This window comes from Drosophila nasuta, chromosome X (assembly GCF_023558535.2).
Source record: "Drosophila nasuta strain 15112-1781.00 chromosome X, ASM2355853v1, whole genome shotgun sequence".
Taxonomy (NCBI): Eukaryota; Metazoa; Arthropoda; class Insecta; order Diptera; family Drosophilidae; genus Drosophila; species Drosophila nasuta.
Window position 1 is genome coordinate 10,484,910 of NC_083459.1, and position 19,182 is coordinate 10,504,091.

The following is a 19,182-nucleotide window of genomic DNA, read 5'->3' on the forward strand; positions in this document are numbered from 1 at the left end:
TCAACAGTCGAAAGTTCAAAGCCCCGAGGGTTTTATATTAATGAGATTGCTGTCGAACAATTTAATTGTAGATAAAATAAACAGAGGCTTACATAAAAAAATGTCCCCAAAGCGAAACCAAGTGCAATAATATTTGTTTAATTTTAAAGAAAACTTCTCGAATTTATGTTATGTTATGTATGTATATGATTAACAAAACATTTTAATGGGATTCAATACAATAATGATAGATACTTTTAAGCGATATTCAAAAGACCTTTTAATGCTTTTCAAAAATAGTTTAAAATATCCGTGCGAGAAAAGTTGAAATTGCATCATTGATGGAGTCATTAGATCTTAAACCTTATAGAGATTTAAGGATACATTTCAATTTTCAGTTGCGCATATTTAGATTTTATTTAAAGTATTCATTTTCGTTAATTGTTATCAAGATTTTCAACTTCTTAATCTTATTTTGATGACGATCAATTTAAATTTAAAGATAGTTGGTATGCTGGTAGAGATTCTGTATAATGCGTTAATATTTATTATATTTCAACAAGTTTTTTGTAATAATTAATTAATACAATAAATTCTATCTTTGATCTATTATTTCAACTGGTAAATTTCGAGTAGTTAATTGATGAATATTTAATGTAATTGGAAAAAATATTTATTGTTGAATGAAATTATTGCAAAATTAAAAGAAATATTTGTTAAAAAGTTGCACTACTTTGTAGTAGAGATAATTCTCGAAATTATATACTTTAAGGTTCATGTTTGCATTTGTCAAGCAGCTGATTTGAAATGCGCTATATATTATATTTAGTTTGTAGGACTTCCAACTTTGTCCACCTTCATGATTTGTTCGCCCGCTTGCACAGCGCAACTAACAATTATCCACTTATCTATAATGACTATGGCAATAGGCCAATTTGACTGCCATTTAAGTTTGCCATTCCAATATGCAAAGCTCAGTTCGGAGACCAAAATAAAGCCGTTATGTGTTTAGCTATCGAAATTATTTACATATGTTATGGGTATATTTTTAGAGTGGTTTTATTATGATCGCAAAGTTATTGAACTATGTTTTTGATTTATTTAAAAAGATAGTTATATAACCAATTCGTTTTTCGATATTGTTTAAGTACCATAATAATCCATTTCAGGATATATATAGTAAATTGAATTTATCGAAATTATCGAAATTATTTACATATGTTATGGGTATATTTTTAGAGTGGTTTTATTAAGATCGCAAAGTTATTGAACTATGGTTTTGATTTATTTAAAAAGATAGTTATATAACCAATTCGTTTTTCGATATTGTTTAAGTAACATAATAATCCATTTCAGGATATATATAGTAAATTGAAAGAGAAGTTTCACGCTCTTATCATGATCATATCATATTATGTACTATAATATGTTGGGCTTTAAAGTTTTAACTTGTTTCCTTCAAAGTTTTTATCAAGTGAAATAAATTAGAGATGCCGTCGGCAAAGGAATGAGTTTGATGAGATGTGAATTAAGCTGCAGAAGTGATTTCTTTGCTTTTGCTTAAGCATTAGTTATGTGATATAATGTTCACAATACAATTTGGGTGATCTTATCTAACAGTATTTGCCGTGAGTGGAAAGTGTTTGTTGGTTGTTGTTTTACTTACAGATGGATTTGGCATGCAGCGTCGCATTTGCTCAGAACTTCGATAGGATGGACTGTAGCGTCCTGGAAAACAACTGGGCGCTGACATTTTCATTTTATCCGTTGTCGAATACATCGACATTGTCATGCAGCCGCCGACGAAATCCTCCTCCAGCTTGAACGCCCTTGAGGCGTCAAATGTCGTTGGCGAGTAAATTTTGAAGCACTTACTTTGACAACTTTAAGGACTGTCCTGCAATGCAGGACGTCAAATACTATGCGTACCCAAAAAGGCGTCGACTCTTTGGCAATTGAGCAATTGAGACTTTTTTTTATGTGTATTTTTCTTTTCTTTTCTTTGCTTTTCTTTTTTTTATTTTTGTTATGTGTGCTTCGATGTAGCTTTCCTTCGGCTCTCTCGCTCGCTCTCGCTTGAGATTTGATTAACTTTTATATTTTGATAACAATTTTTTCCATACACTGTGTTTTGATTATGCACTTGATTTAATTGAATTTCATTTGCATTACTATTTTGTTGTATTTCTTTTGGATTCGATGCTGTGGAGTTTTGTCTACGGCGCGCAACAAAACTGAGAAAAAAAGCACAAGAAAAAAATTGTTTAGGAATTTTGGTGGCTCCAAGCAACAACAAAAAAAGCCGTCGCCAAATGCGCGCGCGATTGTGTGTGATGTGTGTGTGTGTGTGTGTTTGTGTGTGTGATAATTGCACGGTAAAGAGGAGACAACAATAAGAAGGAGCACAAGAAAGCGAAATGCGCGTTTAACAATTTTAAAACAATTCTCCTCACTGACTCTAATTTGTGCGTAATTGTCTGGCCGATAACCGATAACCGATGACCGATGTTGACCGCATGACCGAGACAACGAGCAACGTGAACGTGAACGTGAACGCGACGCAAGGCAACGTGAGGGTCTGAGTTGAGAACGCTGACTACGTAAGCACTGTTTACCGTTTTGCCGTTTGCCGTTTGCCGCTTGCCGTTTACCGTTTGCCGCTTAACATTTACCGTTTGCAGATGCCGCGCTTTCGCGTCGCTTCAGCTGTCGCTAAGCCGCGCTTAAAGCTCGCTCTATCTCTTTCTTGCAGTTTGCAGTGTTGCGTTTTGCTCTTGTTGTTGTTGTTGCTGCTGCCCGTTTTGCCGCTTTGGCAGTTTGCTTTTACTCTGTTTATCAGTGAGTCGCGCTTCAGTGTATGCGTATGTATGTGTGTGTGGGTGTGTGTGAGTGTGCTCACAGCTGTTCGTTCGTATGTGCGTGTGTGTATGTATATGTTTGTGTTTTTGTGTCTGTGTGTACGTCGTCTGTCGTCTGTCTTGTCTGTCGCTGTGTCGCTCGCTGCGCTCAACTATTGTCGAAAACTGAAAACTAAACGCAAGCGAACAGATTTCACAACTAGACAAGCGCGCGTTGTGTTGTGATAAAGAATTCTATGATGAGTTTCGCTAACTTCAGAGTTTATTTTCAAATGGGGAGGACATGTTTTCATTATTTATCAGGCGTAGGCGTGGCCCTGGCGGCCACCCCTACAAAATGGCAGCACTGCGCCTTATATAATACACACGGCCGCACTCTGATTGGCCAATCCCCGAGCGTCGACGTCGACGCCGACGGCTTCGTTCAGCTGGAATTGGGCAGCGCTGCCGTCGTGTGTATCTGGGCAGCAGCCGGCAAACTTGACGAAGCCAATGTGGCCGCGGTGGCGACAATTCCCAGCGACTGCGCACTACGTTCTCTCAGGCGGCGGGGTTCAGCCATCAGCCATCAGCCATCCAGTCGAGCCCAACAGCAGCAACAACGAGCAGCACAAAAACAGAACAGAAACAAAAAAAAAAGCACAAGCACTCACAAAACCCAAAACCTTAAGTCAGCTCTCTCGCTCTCGCTCATGCACCAGCTTTCGCTCTCTCTTTTTTTCTCGTTCTGTGTAGAGCATCGCAATGTTCGGCATCGGCCATACATATGGCACAATTTTTTGGCAGGCAGGCCACAAGAAGAGCGTAGCGAAGCACAGAGAGAGAGAGAGAGAGAGGAGAGAAGTGGAACGTAACGGTTAACAAAAGGCACCGACAATGCTTGGAATGGTCAGCAGTGCATAGACCGGGGGGCAGTGGGGGCGGGTTGGAGAGTGGGCACCACAGTGAGGGAGTGAAAAAGGAGAGAGAGACTTTTTTTTTGGGTGGCAACTTGTACATTGCATGAAGAGTGCGACTGTTAAATGCATGCACGTTTCCATATTGCATACAGGGTGTTCAGCTGCAGTTTAGAGGCGCAAGAGCGAGAAGCAAACATTGCAAATTATCATGCATCAAGTGCTGCTCTTGAGTTTAACACGGCAAGAGGCTGCTTTAAATGCATTCCTGCAGCATCCAGCCATAAACCTTTAGCACAACTCAAGACTTTTTATAGTTTTAAGAAATTTATTTGTTTTCTCAAACGAATCGTATTTGATATTTATTTATAAATTATTATATTTGATTAATTAGACAACAAATTCGTAAAGTCGCTGTTTAATACTTTGGCATTAGTGTCGCCATCTATGATTGATAGGCTTACAAACTAAGAGAAAGCTCAGGCATGCAGTCGAACAGAGCTTAAAAGCATAAAGCTAAAAGCAAAGCCAAAAAAGCAAAGCAAAGCGTATCGAAATTCGTTTTTAATGTTCGAAATTCGAAATCAGACAAATACTCTAGGGTTCAAATCCTTGCTGTCGTCAGCGAAAGGACATTTGGTGGTGAAAAGTATTTCGGAAATTCAAAGCTGTGCTAAGCAAGGTTTAGCTCCTAGAAAGTCACCACCATTAAAAATACTTTGATAGGAAAACTAGTTTTTCCGCCCTTTATCCTTTAACATGAAGAAAATGCGGTTAACTTTAAAGTTGTAAGTATTCATTGTTATATTTGTTGTTGTCGTCGTCGTTTTGTACAATTATCTAATATGTTCATTATTGTTTTTCGTAGTTCAATAAATTATTGTAGAATTGTGTATAAAACTTTTTACAAGGGATAGTCTAACATTGGATTTCAATATAACCAGAGTACGATTACGATTGTGAGTAAGAGTACATACGAATCGAATAATATCAATGGAATACACACGGATATGAGCGATGAAGCACAACATGGCGTATAATGAATTTCATAAATTCGTTCAGGAATCATAATACCTTGTTGCAATCAAAATCGGAATTATGACTGCAGCTACTGCTGCCTCTCTCTACCCTACATTTATAAAACAAACCTAAGAGATTTTACAAATATTCATACATGCGATATATATCGTATATCGTATGTTTTATATTTGAACTAAGATGCGTTCAAGCAGCAAACCATACGAAACATTGCGCAAGGCGGGTGGTTCTTTGTCTGGGGATGATTTAGCTCGATCTCTTGAGATCTACATAGTACTCGTATATATATATTTAGTGTGCTAATAATGCTTGCAGTCGTTGTTGATGTTAAGCAGGGGATTCTTTTTTGGTTTTTGGCGGGGAGTGCATTGCTGAACTGTTTGTTAATCTTTATTAGGTGGTCTCTTAGCATTGCTTTGTTGAACTCGTTGCAATCGTCGTCAATCGTTGTCTTTGAGCCTGCCCAGCATGCCGTAGACGAGTCGTCGTCTCGCCAGCAGCTCAGCCCGCATGGCATCCGTGTAGGGATCGAAGGATAGCAGTCGCTTTTTGCGCCGGAAAATGCCTTCCTTGCGCATAATGGCGCATCGCATGAGCTGCTCGCTGACGGGAAACTCGAGAAAGTCGAGAATGTTGCGCAGTTCGCGCTCTGTGTGATGCACCAAATCGTCGTAGAACACAACCTTAATACTGCCCGTAAAATTGCGTGCCCAGCTGAGATTCATGAGCTCCCAGCCCTTGAGCTTGTTGCTGACAAATTGTTGCCAATCTACGGGAAATTAAACAAAATATATTAAACGATATATACAACATAACATAACATATGTAGCTTTGCCATTACATTTGCCTTTGGTGCGCTTGTAGCGATCGGGAGATGCGAATCCAATGTGGCCGCCACTTTGGCGATTGAACTCGGCTATGATCGCCTTCTCGGGATCCCGCACCAGGAGTATGGCCTTGGAGAAGGGCGCCCATGCCTTGGATCCCCATTCGTGTGTCTTCACCAGGAGCACCGAGCTGTTGCACACGTTCTCCGCCGGAAAGCCCGTCTTTAGCAGGCCATAATCCTTGTAGATGCTGCCCGTTAAAATGCCCGTGGCCTGCTGCAGCAGATATCGCAGCCAGGTGTTGCCGCTGCCCGGGAAACTTGCCAGCGCCGTCAGCATCGGAGCCGATGGCATCTGAAGACTGGCACTCACATCCGAGCTGGGCAGAGCAGCTGAAATGAGAATTATCTTTATTAAAGAGCTGCTTCAAGGTGGACTGCTTTAGCGAGTACTCACTGTAGAAGTCGCCGGCCTTGTCGTCGGTGTAATTTGGAAGCTCGCGATTTAAATATTTGAGGTCGCGACACCAGCGAATCGTCATCTTGCGACTGGGCATCGGAAATCGGGGACTATGAAAGCTGGAAAACTGAACATAAGAAACAGCAATTGCAATTACATGTATTACCAATTTGTATAATGTTTTATTCAATGTGCTACAAATGAACTAAATAAATGTAGAATACAATGCATTTGATATGTGCGATTCATTAATAATAGAACACGTAAGAAAGAGATAAGCGCTACATATTTTCAATAAAAGCAAAAAAAAAGAGTGGTTAGTGTATGAAAATATACCGAATAAATACTAAAATATACCTAAAGACATACTAATCATACGAAGTATACCAAAGAATACAAAATATACAAAGCAGAGCGGTTAATGTGTTAAATATACCAAACCTAACAAGTAAGAAAGTTACAGTCGAGCGTGCTCGACTGTGAGATACCCGCTACCCATTTTTAATAAAGGCAAAATATTGCGGTATCATTTTCAAAATATACCGAAAATACTAAAAAATACTAAAAATATACCAAATGGTATATTTGGTATATCGATATAGTACACCATTCAAAATATATCATAGACGGCACAATGTACCAGATTGTCGGCCAAAGCAACTCAGACCCATAGTAAGTAGGCGTTTTTGCCCATACAAAAGTATTTCTTTAATAACTTCCACAATTTTCTTCTGATCGCAACAAAATTTTCAGGAATCATAACTACTATAGTAATTATTGTATATACCAAAATTCGTAACTCTAGCTTTAAAATTACGCTTTTTATTCGATTTTTTTGATTTGCGGGGGCGGAAGTGGGCGTGGCAAAAATTTGAAACAAACTTGATCTGCGTGCAAACATAACAAATGCTGTCGAAAAAAAATTATAGCTCTATCTCTTATAGTCTCTGAGATCCAGTGTTTCATACGGACGGACGGACAGACGGACAGACACACAGACGGACAGACGGACAGACTGACAGACGGACAGACGGACAGACGGACATGGCTATATCGTCTCGGCTGTTGACGCTGATCAAGAATATATATACTTTATAGGGTCGGAGATGCCTCCTTCTACCTGTTACATACATTTCCTGCCGGCACAAAGTTATAATACCCTTCTACCCTATGGGTAGCGGGTATAAAAATATATTAAAATATACTAAAAGCTATACTTCGTATGTACTATATACTAAATATACCCATGAATAAAAAACAGAGCGTTTAGAGTGTTAAAATATAGCGAATTAATATTCCGAAAAATATTAAAATATACCTAACGTATTAAAATATACCAAATTCATACACCAAAAAAATATTACAATTACCTAAGTTGCTAAAATATACCAAATAATATGCCAAAATATATTTAAATATACCTAAAGTATTAAAATATATCAAATTGATACACCGAAAAATATTAATATAACTAAAACTATAATTCGTATATCGAATTATACGAGATAATCAACCAAAGCAATTATGTTCCGTTTAAAAAAGTAATATTTCAATGAATCTTATAAAAAATAAAATAGGTTTAACATTTTAAGAAAAACAATGCATAAAGCATAATATTAAAAGGATTCACAATAATCTCATAAATCAGAATATATATATTGTTATATTTTTGATTTAAGTATATCAAATACAAATGTGATTAAAGGCTGAATAGTATGTATAACTGAAATAATCTAATAAAGTGTATTACAATAGTATTATAAAAGATTCGTAGAAAACTAAATATATTTTCTCATGAATTAAGCTTCACTTTACAAAACTGACTTCAAGAGCACTTAGGAATCTGATTATGGAACAGATTACTTACCTCGGCAAAGCGCTCGATGCGCGTGCGTTTTGGATGCGAGCCGGGTATATTGTTCATGGATAGAAATAGCACACCGCCTATATAGATGATGATTGTTGCCGAGACACCGAAAAAGCGCCAGCCTTGCAGTGCCATAACGCCACCTTTGCATTACTGAAACAAGCATTCGAACATTAATTCGCGACACAGATACAGATACAGATACGGATACGGATACGGATATACATAGATATAGCTAAAGATACTTTTCGATTGATTGACTGACAGTCGACGCTTACTTTGAATGGAGCTTCACGCATTTCATTGATGAACCCAATTAGTTGAGGCCCAATTCATAGTCGCAGTCTCAGCAAAAACAAAACCGCCAACAGCCTCAATCCAAGTCGCACTCCCAGTGCCAACCATAAACCATATACCATAAACCGAACCCAACTAAACCAAACGAAACCAAACCAAACCGAAGCGAGCTCAGCTCGAATGAAACTAAACCAAAAGCCGTGTGCGGCTGAACTTTGTTGATTTTGCTATGACGACGCTACAAAAATGCGCAAGGACTAAGCGACGCCATTGCCCTTCTGCTATCCGCGTTTCCCTCCGCCTCCCTGTTGCCTTTGCCTGAATCCGGCGCATTCGCTGCCTCAGTTCAGTCAGGCCTATGGTAACCCGGACAACGACGTCCCTCTGCCTCACTTTCCCTCCCGGATCGGGGTCGCACTTGAACCGCAACCAAATATAGAAGAAGCAAAAAACAAACAAGTACGCAAACAACTATCGAGTCTGCTCGACGGTCGAATACCCGCTCTAGAATAACTGACTATTTTATAATCGAGATGGATAACAAACTTTAATATTTGGGAAACTTTACTAGGACAACCACAAATGAAATTTAGAAATTAATTTAGGAACATAATATAAGAATTTTTAGAGACAACATGATTTACAAAAAACTAATATGAGACGAACTTTAATTGTTAAGATATACCAAATCGAAAAAAAAACTAAACTATATCAAAAGCTATATTTCGTATATCGAATACAAAATATGTGAAATGTTCAACATAATCAGGAACTGATCAGGAATGGACATCGAACTATTTGGGGTCGCTTTTGCATTTTCCAAACATTTTCAGTTGGCACCAAATTGTTACATCCTTCTATCGCTTTCAAGGCAGGTATAAAAATAGAAAATGAAGAGGGGGATAAAACAGCTGAAAAGGCTGAACGTCGAGTCACTCTCTTGCCTTGCCACAAGGAGCTATGAAATTCCTTGAGCTGCATAAAACGCGCATGAAATACACGAAAAGTACACTCACATACATACACACACACATACATATATACATAAGTATGTATATAAAGTGCCAAACACACAGACACACACTCACACATATGACAGCGATGGCAACAAAATGCGAAATTTATGCAACAGCTGGGCATATCAACTAAGTATTTGGCGAGAGGTGCTCGAGCAGTTTGCCAGAGGTGAGCAACACAAAAGTACTTTGGGTGCTGCACATTTTGCCACACGCTCATCTCGCTTAGCGGCCTCAATTGGTGTCAAAAAAGAAGCCGCTAAGCGAACAAAGTTAATTGGGCAACAACACTATACACAGTTTATTCTTAATACATATGTATGTTTTTTATGATTATGTCCTTTTGATGAATAATTTATACTGCTAAATGCATTTGTGGCTGTTAAGCGAGATATGATTGTACTTTTCATTAGTATTAGAGGCAGCACAAACTAGCTTAGTCTGCTTCTGCTACATATAGAGAGCAATACCAGCAAGTTATATCGTTAAATGTGGTTGACTCATTGCACTTTGCTGCTAAGAATAGTGTGACTGTTAAGTGAGATATGATTGTACTTTTCATTAGTATTAGAGGCAGCACAAACTAGTTAGTCTGCTTCTGCTACATATAGAGAGTAAGACCAGCAAGTTATATCGTAAAATGTGATTGACTCATTGCACTTTGCTGCTAAGAATAGTGTGGCTGTTAAGCGAGATATAATTTATTTGTGCATTCTAGGGAGAACAATTAATATAATAGTCTTCTGTTACATCTAGAGAGTAATACCATTAAGTTATATCGATAAATGTGGTGGATTGATTCCATTTTGCTTCTAAGAATAGTGCGGCTTTTAAGTGAGATATAATTTATTTGTGCATATCTAGTGTATAGGCCAAACAAATTAACTAATAGTCTTCTGTTACATCTCGATTGTAGTAATACCTGCAAGTTATACTATCGTAAAATGTGGTAAATTGATTGCATGTTCGACATGCCCATAAACATTATTATTTATGACACCGACCGAATATAGAGCATATTAACGCAAGCTAATTTGAATGGATTGAAACGATAATCTGATCTCATTGAACAACAACAATTGTTGTAGGTAGGTTCAATGCCAGTTCTAAGTAGCGGTAATCAGAATATATAAGAATAGTACTCACCAAGTATTAGGCACATTTTAATCAGAGCAAAGGTGCAAGGTACTGATGATAAAGAGAACGAACCGAAAGATTTCGCTGGGAAAACGTTGAAACATCCCGGGGCAACATTAAGCCGAAAACTAGTTCATGTTGAAACAAGACGAAACAGAAGCCAACAAACCCGACTGACAATGCCACCATGCTATATACAAATATATAGTCAGCCCATTATAATGAAATGGCAGGGTGGATACAAGAAAAAAATTACAACAACAAAAACACGACATCAACAGCAGGAAGGGGGAAAAACAAAAGCGCAAAAGAGGGAATATCACACAATAATTTGATTGTTTTGCGGCATAAATCAGATAGACCACGCACATTAGCGACCCCTCCCCACCTCTCCTCTCCTCTCCTGTGCTTCCCCTAGTTAGTCACCCCACTGACCAGGGGCAGGTGCCAATGTTGGACAAGTCCACAAATGGGCGATGACGCCCAAGTAAATTCTCTTTCCGCTCTTCTTCTTCTTCTACTTTGCGGCACTGCAGTTTTGGACACGTGAAAATTAAGCTATTTACATAATTATTAAAATGGTGAGTGACAGAAAGGGAGCGAGAGGGTTGTGCGGTAGTAGCTGCTTCCATGTGGGGCAAATGTGATGAGTGTGTTTGTTTGTTAGTGTACTATATGTGTGTGTGTGTGTGTGGAATGGACAAACTGCAAATCAAACAACGAAATGTGTATTTCGCTTTGGCCTCCCCCGGCGACCCATAAAATGAATCTCAACATTTAACATTTTCCCACAAGCTTTTCGCACACACGCACACACGCATACACACATGCGCTCTTGGCGAATGTAAACAAATAATTTGTTGGTGTGCTTTGGCTTTGGCTGTGGCTGTTTGTGCAATTTCACTTACCGAATCCGATGGCGCGTCTCTCCTCTCTCTTGACACGCACACACAGATGATGAAACAACTCACACGCACGCTCGCACTCGCACTCGCACCAACACACACACACGCACACACACTAGGGCAGCGCGCGCTATCAGCTTTACATGTCAGAAGAGCACAGCAGAATCCCTAAACAGATGCGAATCTCTGGCACTCGCTGCCGCTGCCAGCAGCAGCATTAGCAGCACATTTTGCGCTTTCCAATGTTTTTCGATTTTTATTGTTCTTTTTCCTCCCCGTTTTTATTATAAACATGCATCAACAACGCAGCAACAAAATTCGGAATATTTTCAGAAATACAGCAGGCAAGTTATTTGCTCTTTTTTTTCCCCGTTTTCCTTTGCTATATATTTTTTTTTTTTTGGGTTTCCTGTTTTTTTTGTTTTAACTGTTTGTTCTTTTGCTGTTTGCCGTTCGACTTCGACCGTTTGCCGCCGCGTTGAGTTTTGACTGCGCCCGTCGAGTCAGAGCCAGCATCGCATTATTTTTGGGGGGATGAAAGCTGGCTGCAAAGCTCTCGCAACCACGACGAAAGCTTTTGCAGTCGACAGCGTTGCCACATAGCCCAAGTCCATGTGTAACGGCATTTTCAGCGATGCTTACGCCAGCTGTTCACGTCAGCTGCTGTTACCCCTGAGACTAAAGCTTCGCAGTTTTGTAGATAACAAGATGTTGGATGTAAACAAATCGCAGAAAGCTCAACTTTATCAATAATTGCACTTTTATACATTTCGACATTCTGCAGAAAATTAATAAATCTGAACTTACCTGATGTTTTGATTTAAAGATAGCAATATGAGTGTCTGTAAAAATGAATCTAGTTAATCTAGAATCCTTACTTGATGTCCGTATTGAGAAAGACGCAAGATATCAGAAAAATATAAAAGCTTTTACGTCACGCCGCATCCCTTAAGGATTATCTATTCAGTGCTCATCAGATTCAAGTTGAAAAACAATGCAATGGCGTTATGTATTAGCTTATCTTGTGTTTTTTTTCTTTTTGTTTTTATTCAATACTCTTTTTTTTAATAATTATTATTTTTTCTTTCATATTTCACCTTAGTTGCATTTGTTTTTGTTCTTTTTTCAATAGTGATTTCTGTTGTTCTTGGATTTTTTTTGTTTGTATCTGGGAATCATTTATGAACTGTTCTCTTGTTGTTTGTTTGTTGTTTTTAATTTCATGTTGCAACATCATACCTTCTCTTATGGTGAATAAAATTGATATGATGTGGACTTGTGTTCATATTCATATATCGATTGATTTTTGTGTTTTGCTTTTGGCACACTAAAAATAAACTTGCGGTTCGTTTTGCAAGTTTTCAGTAATTTGCATTTTAGTTAATATTTTTTGTTTTCTTTTAGTTTTTTTTTTGTTTTAGTTATTGTATCATTCGTTTCTTTATTTGCGCTTCTTTAACATGTGCTAATCTCATTTCGTTTTCAATACGTAGTTCATACATTTGCATTAACTATATATATATATATATATTTATATGTATAAATGTCTCTATATATACTTGTTCGCATCTGCTGACATTTACGAAATTAGCAAGTAAATGGGACAGAGAGATAAAGCGAGAGATAGAGAGATAGAGAGAGAGAAGAGAGCAAAAATCATAACGAACTTAGCTCCGAATTTAAGACTAGACTCGTGGGACTCTTAACAGGCTACCTTAAACTAGTGTACAAAAATATTGATAACTTAAGAGCGATTACAATAATTTAAATGTTAAAACAACAACAACAATGACATCAACTTGTTTCTTTACTACCATATACAGTACATAAGAGAAGTACACAAGTACAGGGTGTCGCATGGCTGATCAGGTGATCAGGTGATCCAGTTATCGGGTGATCGATTGATCGATTGATTCGGGGCTAGGTCTAAAATCATTAAAAGTATTCATATACATAATTGACTCACAGAGTTACATGTTGACTGTGTGTGCATGTGTGTGTGCGTCTGTGTGTGTGAGTTGTGGCATGCCCCCAACGGTGTGGTGTCTGTGTATTTTGCTCTGCTGCAAATCATAGTTCAGTTTGATTGGTTGGTTATAACAGTTTTGCGGTTTTCAATTAATCGATTTTCGGTCATCGAATGGAATTGAGTCGAATCCGATTAGTTATTATAATTGCTAGTTTCGTGTCGTGTCACATTTCTATCTTCAATTCATCGTCTTCATATATTTATTTTTATTATTTATAAAAAGGAAAAAAAAAACACGTTTGTGGTCCCTGGCGTATGTATGTAATTCAATTGCCTCCAACATGCTACAACAATGAAAAACCCAAAGAGTAAAACTAATTGTCGAAATCAATTGTTTACTATATATTTGTGGTATATATAGTAGGTGTGTATATATATAATGTATATATATATATGTATATATTCTCTTAACTATATATATATATAGATGATTAAGAAATTTGCAATAAGTTGTGCTTGTGGTGTTTTCGTTTTTTGTTTGTTTGTTTCTTGTTTTGTTTTTTGGTTTTTGTTAGTTGTTGGTTGGTTCGCTTATTAAATTTAGTTGGACTGCTTAGCTGGCTGTGACCCATTTATTGAACCCATTGAAATTGTTCCATTGAATTTGTAATTATCGATAACGTCGTCTATCGTTATCGGTTATCGTGTGGTGCTTTTGTACAATGCAAACGGCGCAGAACTCAATCGCCGGCTACTTTCAGATAGTTTTGTTTTCCTTCGTTTACTTTCGTTTTTAGTTTAGTTTAGTTTAGTTGTAAGTTAGTTAGTTAGTTAGTTAGTTTAGTTAGTTATAGTAGATATTGTTAAGTAGTGTGTGTATAGAACATATCTTGCGTATATAGCGTATATATAGTATCTGAATAGAGTCTCGACTCGTGCGCTAACTACGGGAACACACTATGCGATAGTTAACGATAGTTTTTGCTCTACGGTAGCTCTTGCATTGAGTAAGTACAGTTTAACGTTTTGCTACGAAACTCTCTATAGTTGGCAAAATTGTGGGCATGGTCGTAGGCGTGTAGGCGTGGCCGTTGTCTTCGATCTACACGTTAGATTCCGGGAAATTCCAAGAGCAGAGTGGGTCGAGAGGAAAATAGATCAACATTCGTCTCTAACAGTGTGTGTGTGTGTTCAAGAAGTGTGCTTGCAGTGTTGTATAATGCAAAATGTAGTGTTGTTTGTTCATCTTCGTTCGCTTAATTGTAGCAACAAGTGTTTCTTGGTAAAATCTTTACTTTAAAAACAGTTTCATAACACAATATATTAATTTGTTTTCAAAATTTCGTTTTTTTTTTTTTTTTTGGTTTAATTTTGTTTTTCATTTGCTTAAGAATTACATTTTAAAGAGCGCTTAGCTTATAGATGAAACATTCGATTTTGTTGGTAAGCTTTTTGTTAGTTGTTGTTGTTGTTGTTGCTTTGCTTGGTGTGGTTGTATGTGTGTGTGTGTTTTCCTTTGGTAACCGATTGCATTTTGCTAAAGATTAAGCTACAGAGACCTTTGAAAAGCCTTTGTGGGTCTAACGAAATTCTCTGGCGTTATGCAAAAGCTATGTATAGAACGCATATAGTATAGTATGTTTAGTTGTACTGCGGCGAGACTTATGCAACTAACTGAATAGCTATTACTTAGGAGGAGGTCTTTATTAAATGGACTAGCTTACATACATAGTATATGTAATGAGGAATTTTACAAGTCGAGAACTGCCAATTGGATTGCTAGACTAGAATGATGCGTGATGCATAGCATGAATGAATACTACGATATATATCGTATATATGTATCTATATAGTAGTATACGTTACGAGTATGTATGTATGTATGTATGTATGTATGTGCGTGTGTATACGATAGTAGTATAAAGTTGTTTTTTTCTGGGCATTTTAACGCATTGCTCTATTCCTTTGGATTCTCTAGGCTAAGATTGCTAAGTTTTAAATAGGTTGACTAACGCTATAGATAGAACTAATAAATCTCAACAGAATGCATATATGTATGTAAGTATGTAAGATTCTATGTATGTATGTGTATATGCTTTGCTCATAAAATTGATTCAATTCATTGTTGGTAAAAGGCTCTATTACAGTATGAAGTTGTATAATTGTAGTTGTTCATTAGTCTGTTCGTCTGTCCGTCCGTCTGTCTGTCTGTCCGTATGTCGATGTGGATCGTATCTTCATTAAAGATTTCATTTAGATTCCTTTTCTATTTTGTTCTTAGTTGTTGTTGTTGTTGTTTGTTCGGTTGATTAGTATTTAAAACGTTTCTTAAATAGTTCTCTATATAAGTTATTAAAGCTTTCGGTTTTCATTACACTATTTCATATCATATCATTACATATACTATATGTATATACTTATGCATACACATATATATGTATATCTGTGTGTGTGTGTGTATGTGTGTATGTGTATATATAACTACGTACTTAATAATCTCTAAGGATAAGAGGTATATACATTTTAATTTGTTTTCTTTTGTTGGGTTTTGTTTTTCTTGCATTTCTTTATCAAGAGCATATCCACCATATTCCAAGAATGAAGCAAAAGAAAAGCGTAATGGCAACAGCGACAGGACTCTTCACACACACACAGACATCTCGAATCTCACATCACACGCAAATACTATGTTAAAATCAAAACAATTAATGTGCGCCAATGGCATGGACGCTATATATAGGACGGTATAATGTGGGTACTTTCAACGCATTCACACAATCAAACAACTCATTCATTCATACACTCACTCATTCACTCACTCACTCACATACATATCCAAATGAATTTCGAGTCGTGTAGATCGAATATCAAATGTAAAGCTAATTTGTGCAATTTGAAGGCGCTGCCAGTGTTGGTAAATGGACCAATTGATGGACTCTGGCAACGGTAACGCTAGATTCAACAGCAACAATAATCATAACGATAACGATAACAATGAAAACGATAACATCAACTCGCTGTCAATATCACGTTATTAACTATTAACTATTCGAATATAAAAATAAAGCATAAATAATATATTTATTTAAATTAAATTTGAAGATCAACAGTAATAAATTAAAAGGTAAATTGTAAATAAATAAATAATAATCAATTCAATGCACAAAACATATTCAAGAGTTGAGGAAAACTTGGCATATGTTTTAATCTAGTATGCAATCTGAAATTGATTTAGAGATCAAAGTGAATAGAAATATTGGAATAAAAGGTGGATTGCATTGTTGTGGCTTTGTTGTCTTTAAAAACTACTTAATTTCAATTTCTTGCTCACGTTTCTTAAATTCTTATTTATGTTTCTCATATAATATTTTTTTGGTTTTTTGTTTCTTTTGCTATTTTCTATTTGTTGTGGAATTTGCTTCGTTTTCGATTTGAGTTTGTGGGATTTTCAGGGGCTAAACATGTATAGAATATATGTAGATATATGTATATAGATATACATCTATATGCCATCTCTGCAGTATAACGAAGTGTGACTGTATGTGTGTGGAAGTGTAACTGTGTGCGTGTTAGTCCTTGTCCATTTCAGTTATTGTTTCTGTGGTTGCTGTTGCTGTTGTTGTTGCTGTGTTTTGGGCTAGTTGTGCTGAGATTATAGTTCTCAAAGCTTGTCTTTATCACGATCGATGCTCATTGCTTTAAAGATGCCTCGCCCGATGCCATAGCGTAAATTGAACTGATCCAAGCTCGAGGCACGCGGTCGACTGTTGCCGCTCTGTTGCAGCTGCAGGCCACCGGGCACATCGGTCACATCAGCCGCAATGCTGGTGCTGCCTCCAGCTCCAGATGCTCCGCCAGCTGAGTGACTCGATAGACGCTCGTCCGCCTCCGTTTCGCTGTACTCGGTCTCGGTGTCGCTGAACTTGCGTCGGCGTCGCAGGAATGTGCTGCAGTGCCGCAGCTCGCCGAGATTGTCGGAGAGCGAATGGCCACGTTTGCGCTCCTGTCGCTCCATTTCGGCGGCCAGCATTTGCACCTCCCAATCGTTGGCAGCGCCCCCGCCACCGCCGCCACCGACGCCGCTGCTGCTGGCCGACGTAACCAAGGCGGCGCTGCTGAGCTCATCCTCGGCCTCGTCGTCGTCATCATCATCGCCGGCAATGTTCATTTTGCTGGACGACGAACTGGAGCTGGAGCTCTCGCCAATGTCGAGTATAACGCTGTCCGATAATCTGGTCAAATTGCCCGTCACATCGGACACCATCATGCCGCTGCCGCCAACCACATCGCTGGGCAGGACTCCGCTGCCAGTTGCAACTGCAGCCGAGGAGCTGCTGCTGCTGCTGGCCAGCATTCGGTCATCCCAATCGCGATAGCCACCGCGACTGCTGTAGCGTCCATTGCCATGGGCGGCATAGAAGCTGGGATGGCTCTGTGCGTGGCGCGTGGAGAGGGCCAGCGTGCCGGGTCCGCTGTAGTAGCTGCTGGGACAGTTCAAAGCATTGGCGGATGCGGCATGATGCCTGCTGGGACCGGGCGATATGCTCCGTCTGCCGCCCTGAATGGGTGGCGAAGAGGTGAACACCGTGTCCAGCGAGTCACCACGCTGAAAAGAAAGAAAAAAAAGGTTGCGTATACTTAATATGCGTATACTTAATCTGCATATACGTAATATGCGTATACTTAATATTTGTATACCTAACATGTGTATTCGTAATATGCGTATACGTAATATGGGTATACTTAATATGATTCATATGAGGTTGAGAACACTGAAACTGAAACAAGTATGAAAGCTACAGTTGAGTGAGCTCGACTGTGAAATACCAGCTACCCATTGTGAATAAAATCAAAACACTGAGATATTATTTTGAAAATATACTAAATTAATATACTGACAAAAATACTAAAATATACCAAAGGCTTTATTAAATACATATATTGGTATAGTACATTTCAAATATTTTCTAAGCATTTTTATGCTATGCTCCTATTCTAAGCTTTCATATTATTGACATAATCGTTATTATATTAACTTACATGTTCATATGTAACTAACAATACTGTTGATACAGCCTCTCGACTCATACCATTTGGACATTTCATACGACTCAAGGTGATTAGAATTGCACGCACTATATTGAGTTTTACATTACAGCCTCCTAGGTTTTATCGTTTGTGCTGTGTGTTGACAATCAATTAGTCAGTCAGCATAAACAGTTTTCGCATAAATAAAAAAAATGAATAGCCCTTTGCGTTTACATTGAAAAGCAACTCCGCCGAGCTGCCGGAACTTCTGTTGTCCTACTCGCTTTTTAATTTAATAATTTCTATTTAACGAATAGTACTATAATTACAGACATATTACATCCTCTAGAATAGGAATTTTAAGAAACCCAGTCTTATTGCACGCTCAATATTGTGTTTTACATTACAGCCTCCTAGGTTTTGTGTGGTGCATTGATATCAAGTCAACAGATAAAAGTCAGCATAAGCAGTTTTTACATAAAGAAAAAAAAAGAGCTCTTGGCGCTTACCATAAAGAGCAGCTCCGCCGAGCTGCCGGAGCTGCTGTTGTCCTGCTCGCCCGGCTCATCATCGTCCACGGAGATCTGTGAGAGCTTCTCTCGCGCTTCAGACGCCGTGCTGTGCTCGCCGTCAGCGTTGACTTCTGCTCGATGGTGCGCAGTTTGAGCTGCAGCTGGGCAATGATTGCATCACGGCGACGCACCTCTCCGGCCATGCTGGAGAATTGCGTCTCGAATTTGGAGTGCATTTCGTTCATGTGCGTCTTGATCACCTGATTGATACCGCTCAAGATCTGATTGAAGTAATCCTGCGGCTCTGGAAATCCTTGAAGCACAAATATTGTATGAAGTGTTAATAAAAATCAAATAGAAATCGATGGTATCGACTTGCAAACACGCTGTGCAA

The 19,182-nt window shown here is 38.3% G+C and overlaps 3 protein-coding genes across 14 annotated transcripts in view; all 3 read right to left on the reverse strand.

Annotated features, from left to right (window-relative positions):
* Window positions 1–3,157, reverse strand: part of LOC132795864 (inhibitory POU protein) — a 42,143-nt gene extending 38,986 nt beyond the window's left edge. For 3 of the 12 annotated variants that reach the window (XR_009633472.1, XM_060806788.1, XM_060806783.1), the window contains exon 1: window positions 1,646–3,155. Coding sequence is in view for 11 of the 12 variants with exons in the window: in XM_060806788.1 (XP_060662771.1) it covers window positions 1,646–1,771 (126 nt within the window). In the remaining variant the exon portion in view is untranslated. Of the gene's footprint in view, window positions 1–1,645 lie in introns of all 12 variants that reach the window. The other 9 variants (XM_060806792.1, XM_060806787.1, XM_060806785.1 and 6 more) reach the window with 8 other exon arrangements.
* A 953-nt stretch (window positions 3,158–4,110) lies between these two features.
* Window positions 4,111–11,698, reverse strand: LOC132796708 (WSCD family member CG9164). The gene is made up of 5 exons (XM_060807965.1): window positions 11,283–11,698; window positions 7,925–8,077; window positions 6,055–6,184; window positions 5,613–5,990; window positions 4,111–5,540 (listed from the first exon to the last, which is right to left on the reverse strand). Exons 2-5 carry the CDS (start codon window positions 8,057–8,059, stop codon window positions 5,212–5,214), a joined length of 972 nt encoding a protein of 323 aa, XP_060663948.1. The 5' UTR covers window positions 8,060–8,077; window positions 11,283–11,698; the 3' UTR covers window positions 4,111–5,211.
* A 2,049-nt stretch (window positions 11,699–13,747) lies between these two features.
* LOC132795767 (pneumococcal serine-rich repeat protein) overlaps window positions 13,748–19,182 on the reverse strand; it is a 69,155-nt gene continuing 63,720 nt past the window's right edge. The window contains 3 exon segments of the mRNA XM_060806646.1: window positions 13,748–17,854; window positions 18,786–18,892; window positions 18,895–19,101. Of these exon segments, the coding sequence (XP_060662629.1) occupies window positions 16,910–17,854; window positions 18,786–18,892; window positions 18,895–19,101 (1,259 nt within the window). The 3' untranslated portion in view covers window positions 13,748–16,909.

Bases quoted from the DNA above. Each gene is read 5' to 3' on its own strand.
- LOC132796708 (XM_060807965.1), bottom strand. From the start codon at position 8,059: ATGGCACTGCAAGGCTGGCGCTTTTTCGGTGTCTCGGCAACAATCATC. The intron at 6,185-7,924 runs GTAAGTAATCTG...TCTTATGTTCAG, and splicing joins GCATCGAGCGCTTTGCCGAG to TTTTCCAGCTTTCATAGTCC. The intron at 5,541-5,612 runs GTAATGGCAAAG...AATTTCCCGTAG, and splicing joins CAAGCGCACCAAAGGCAAAT to ATTGGCAACAATTTGTCAGC.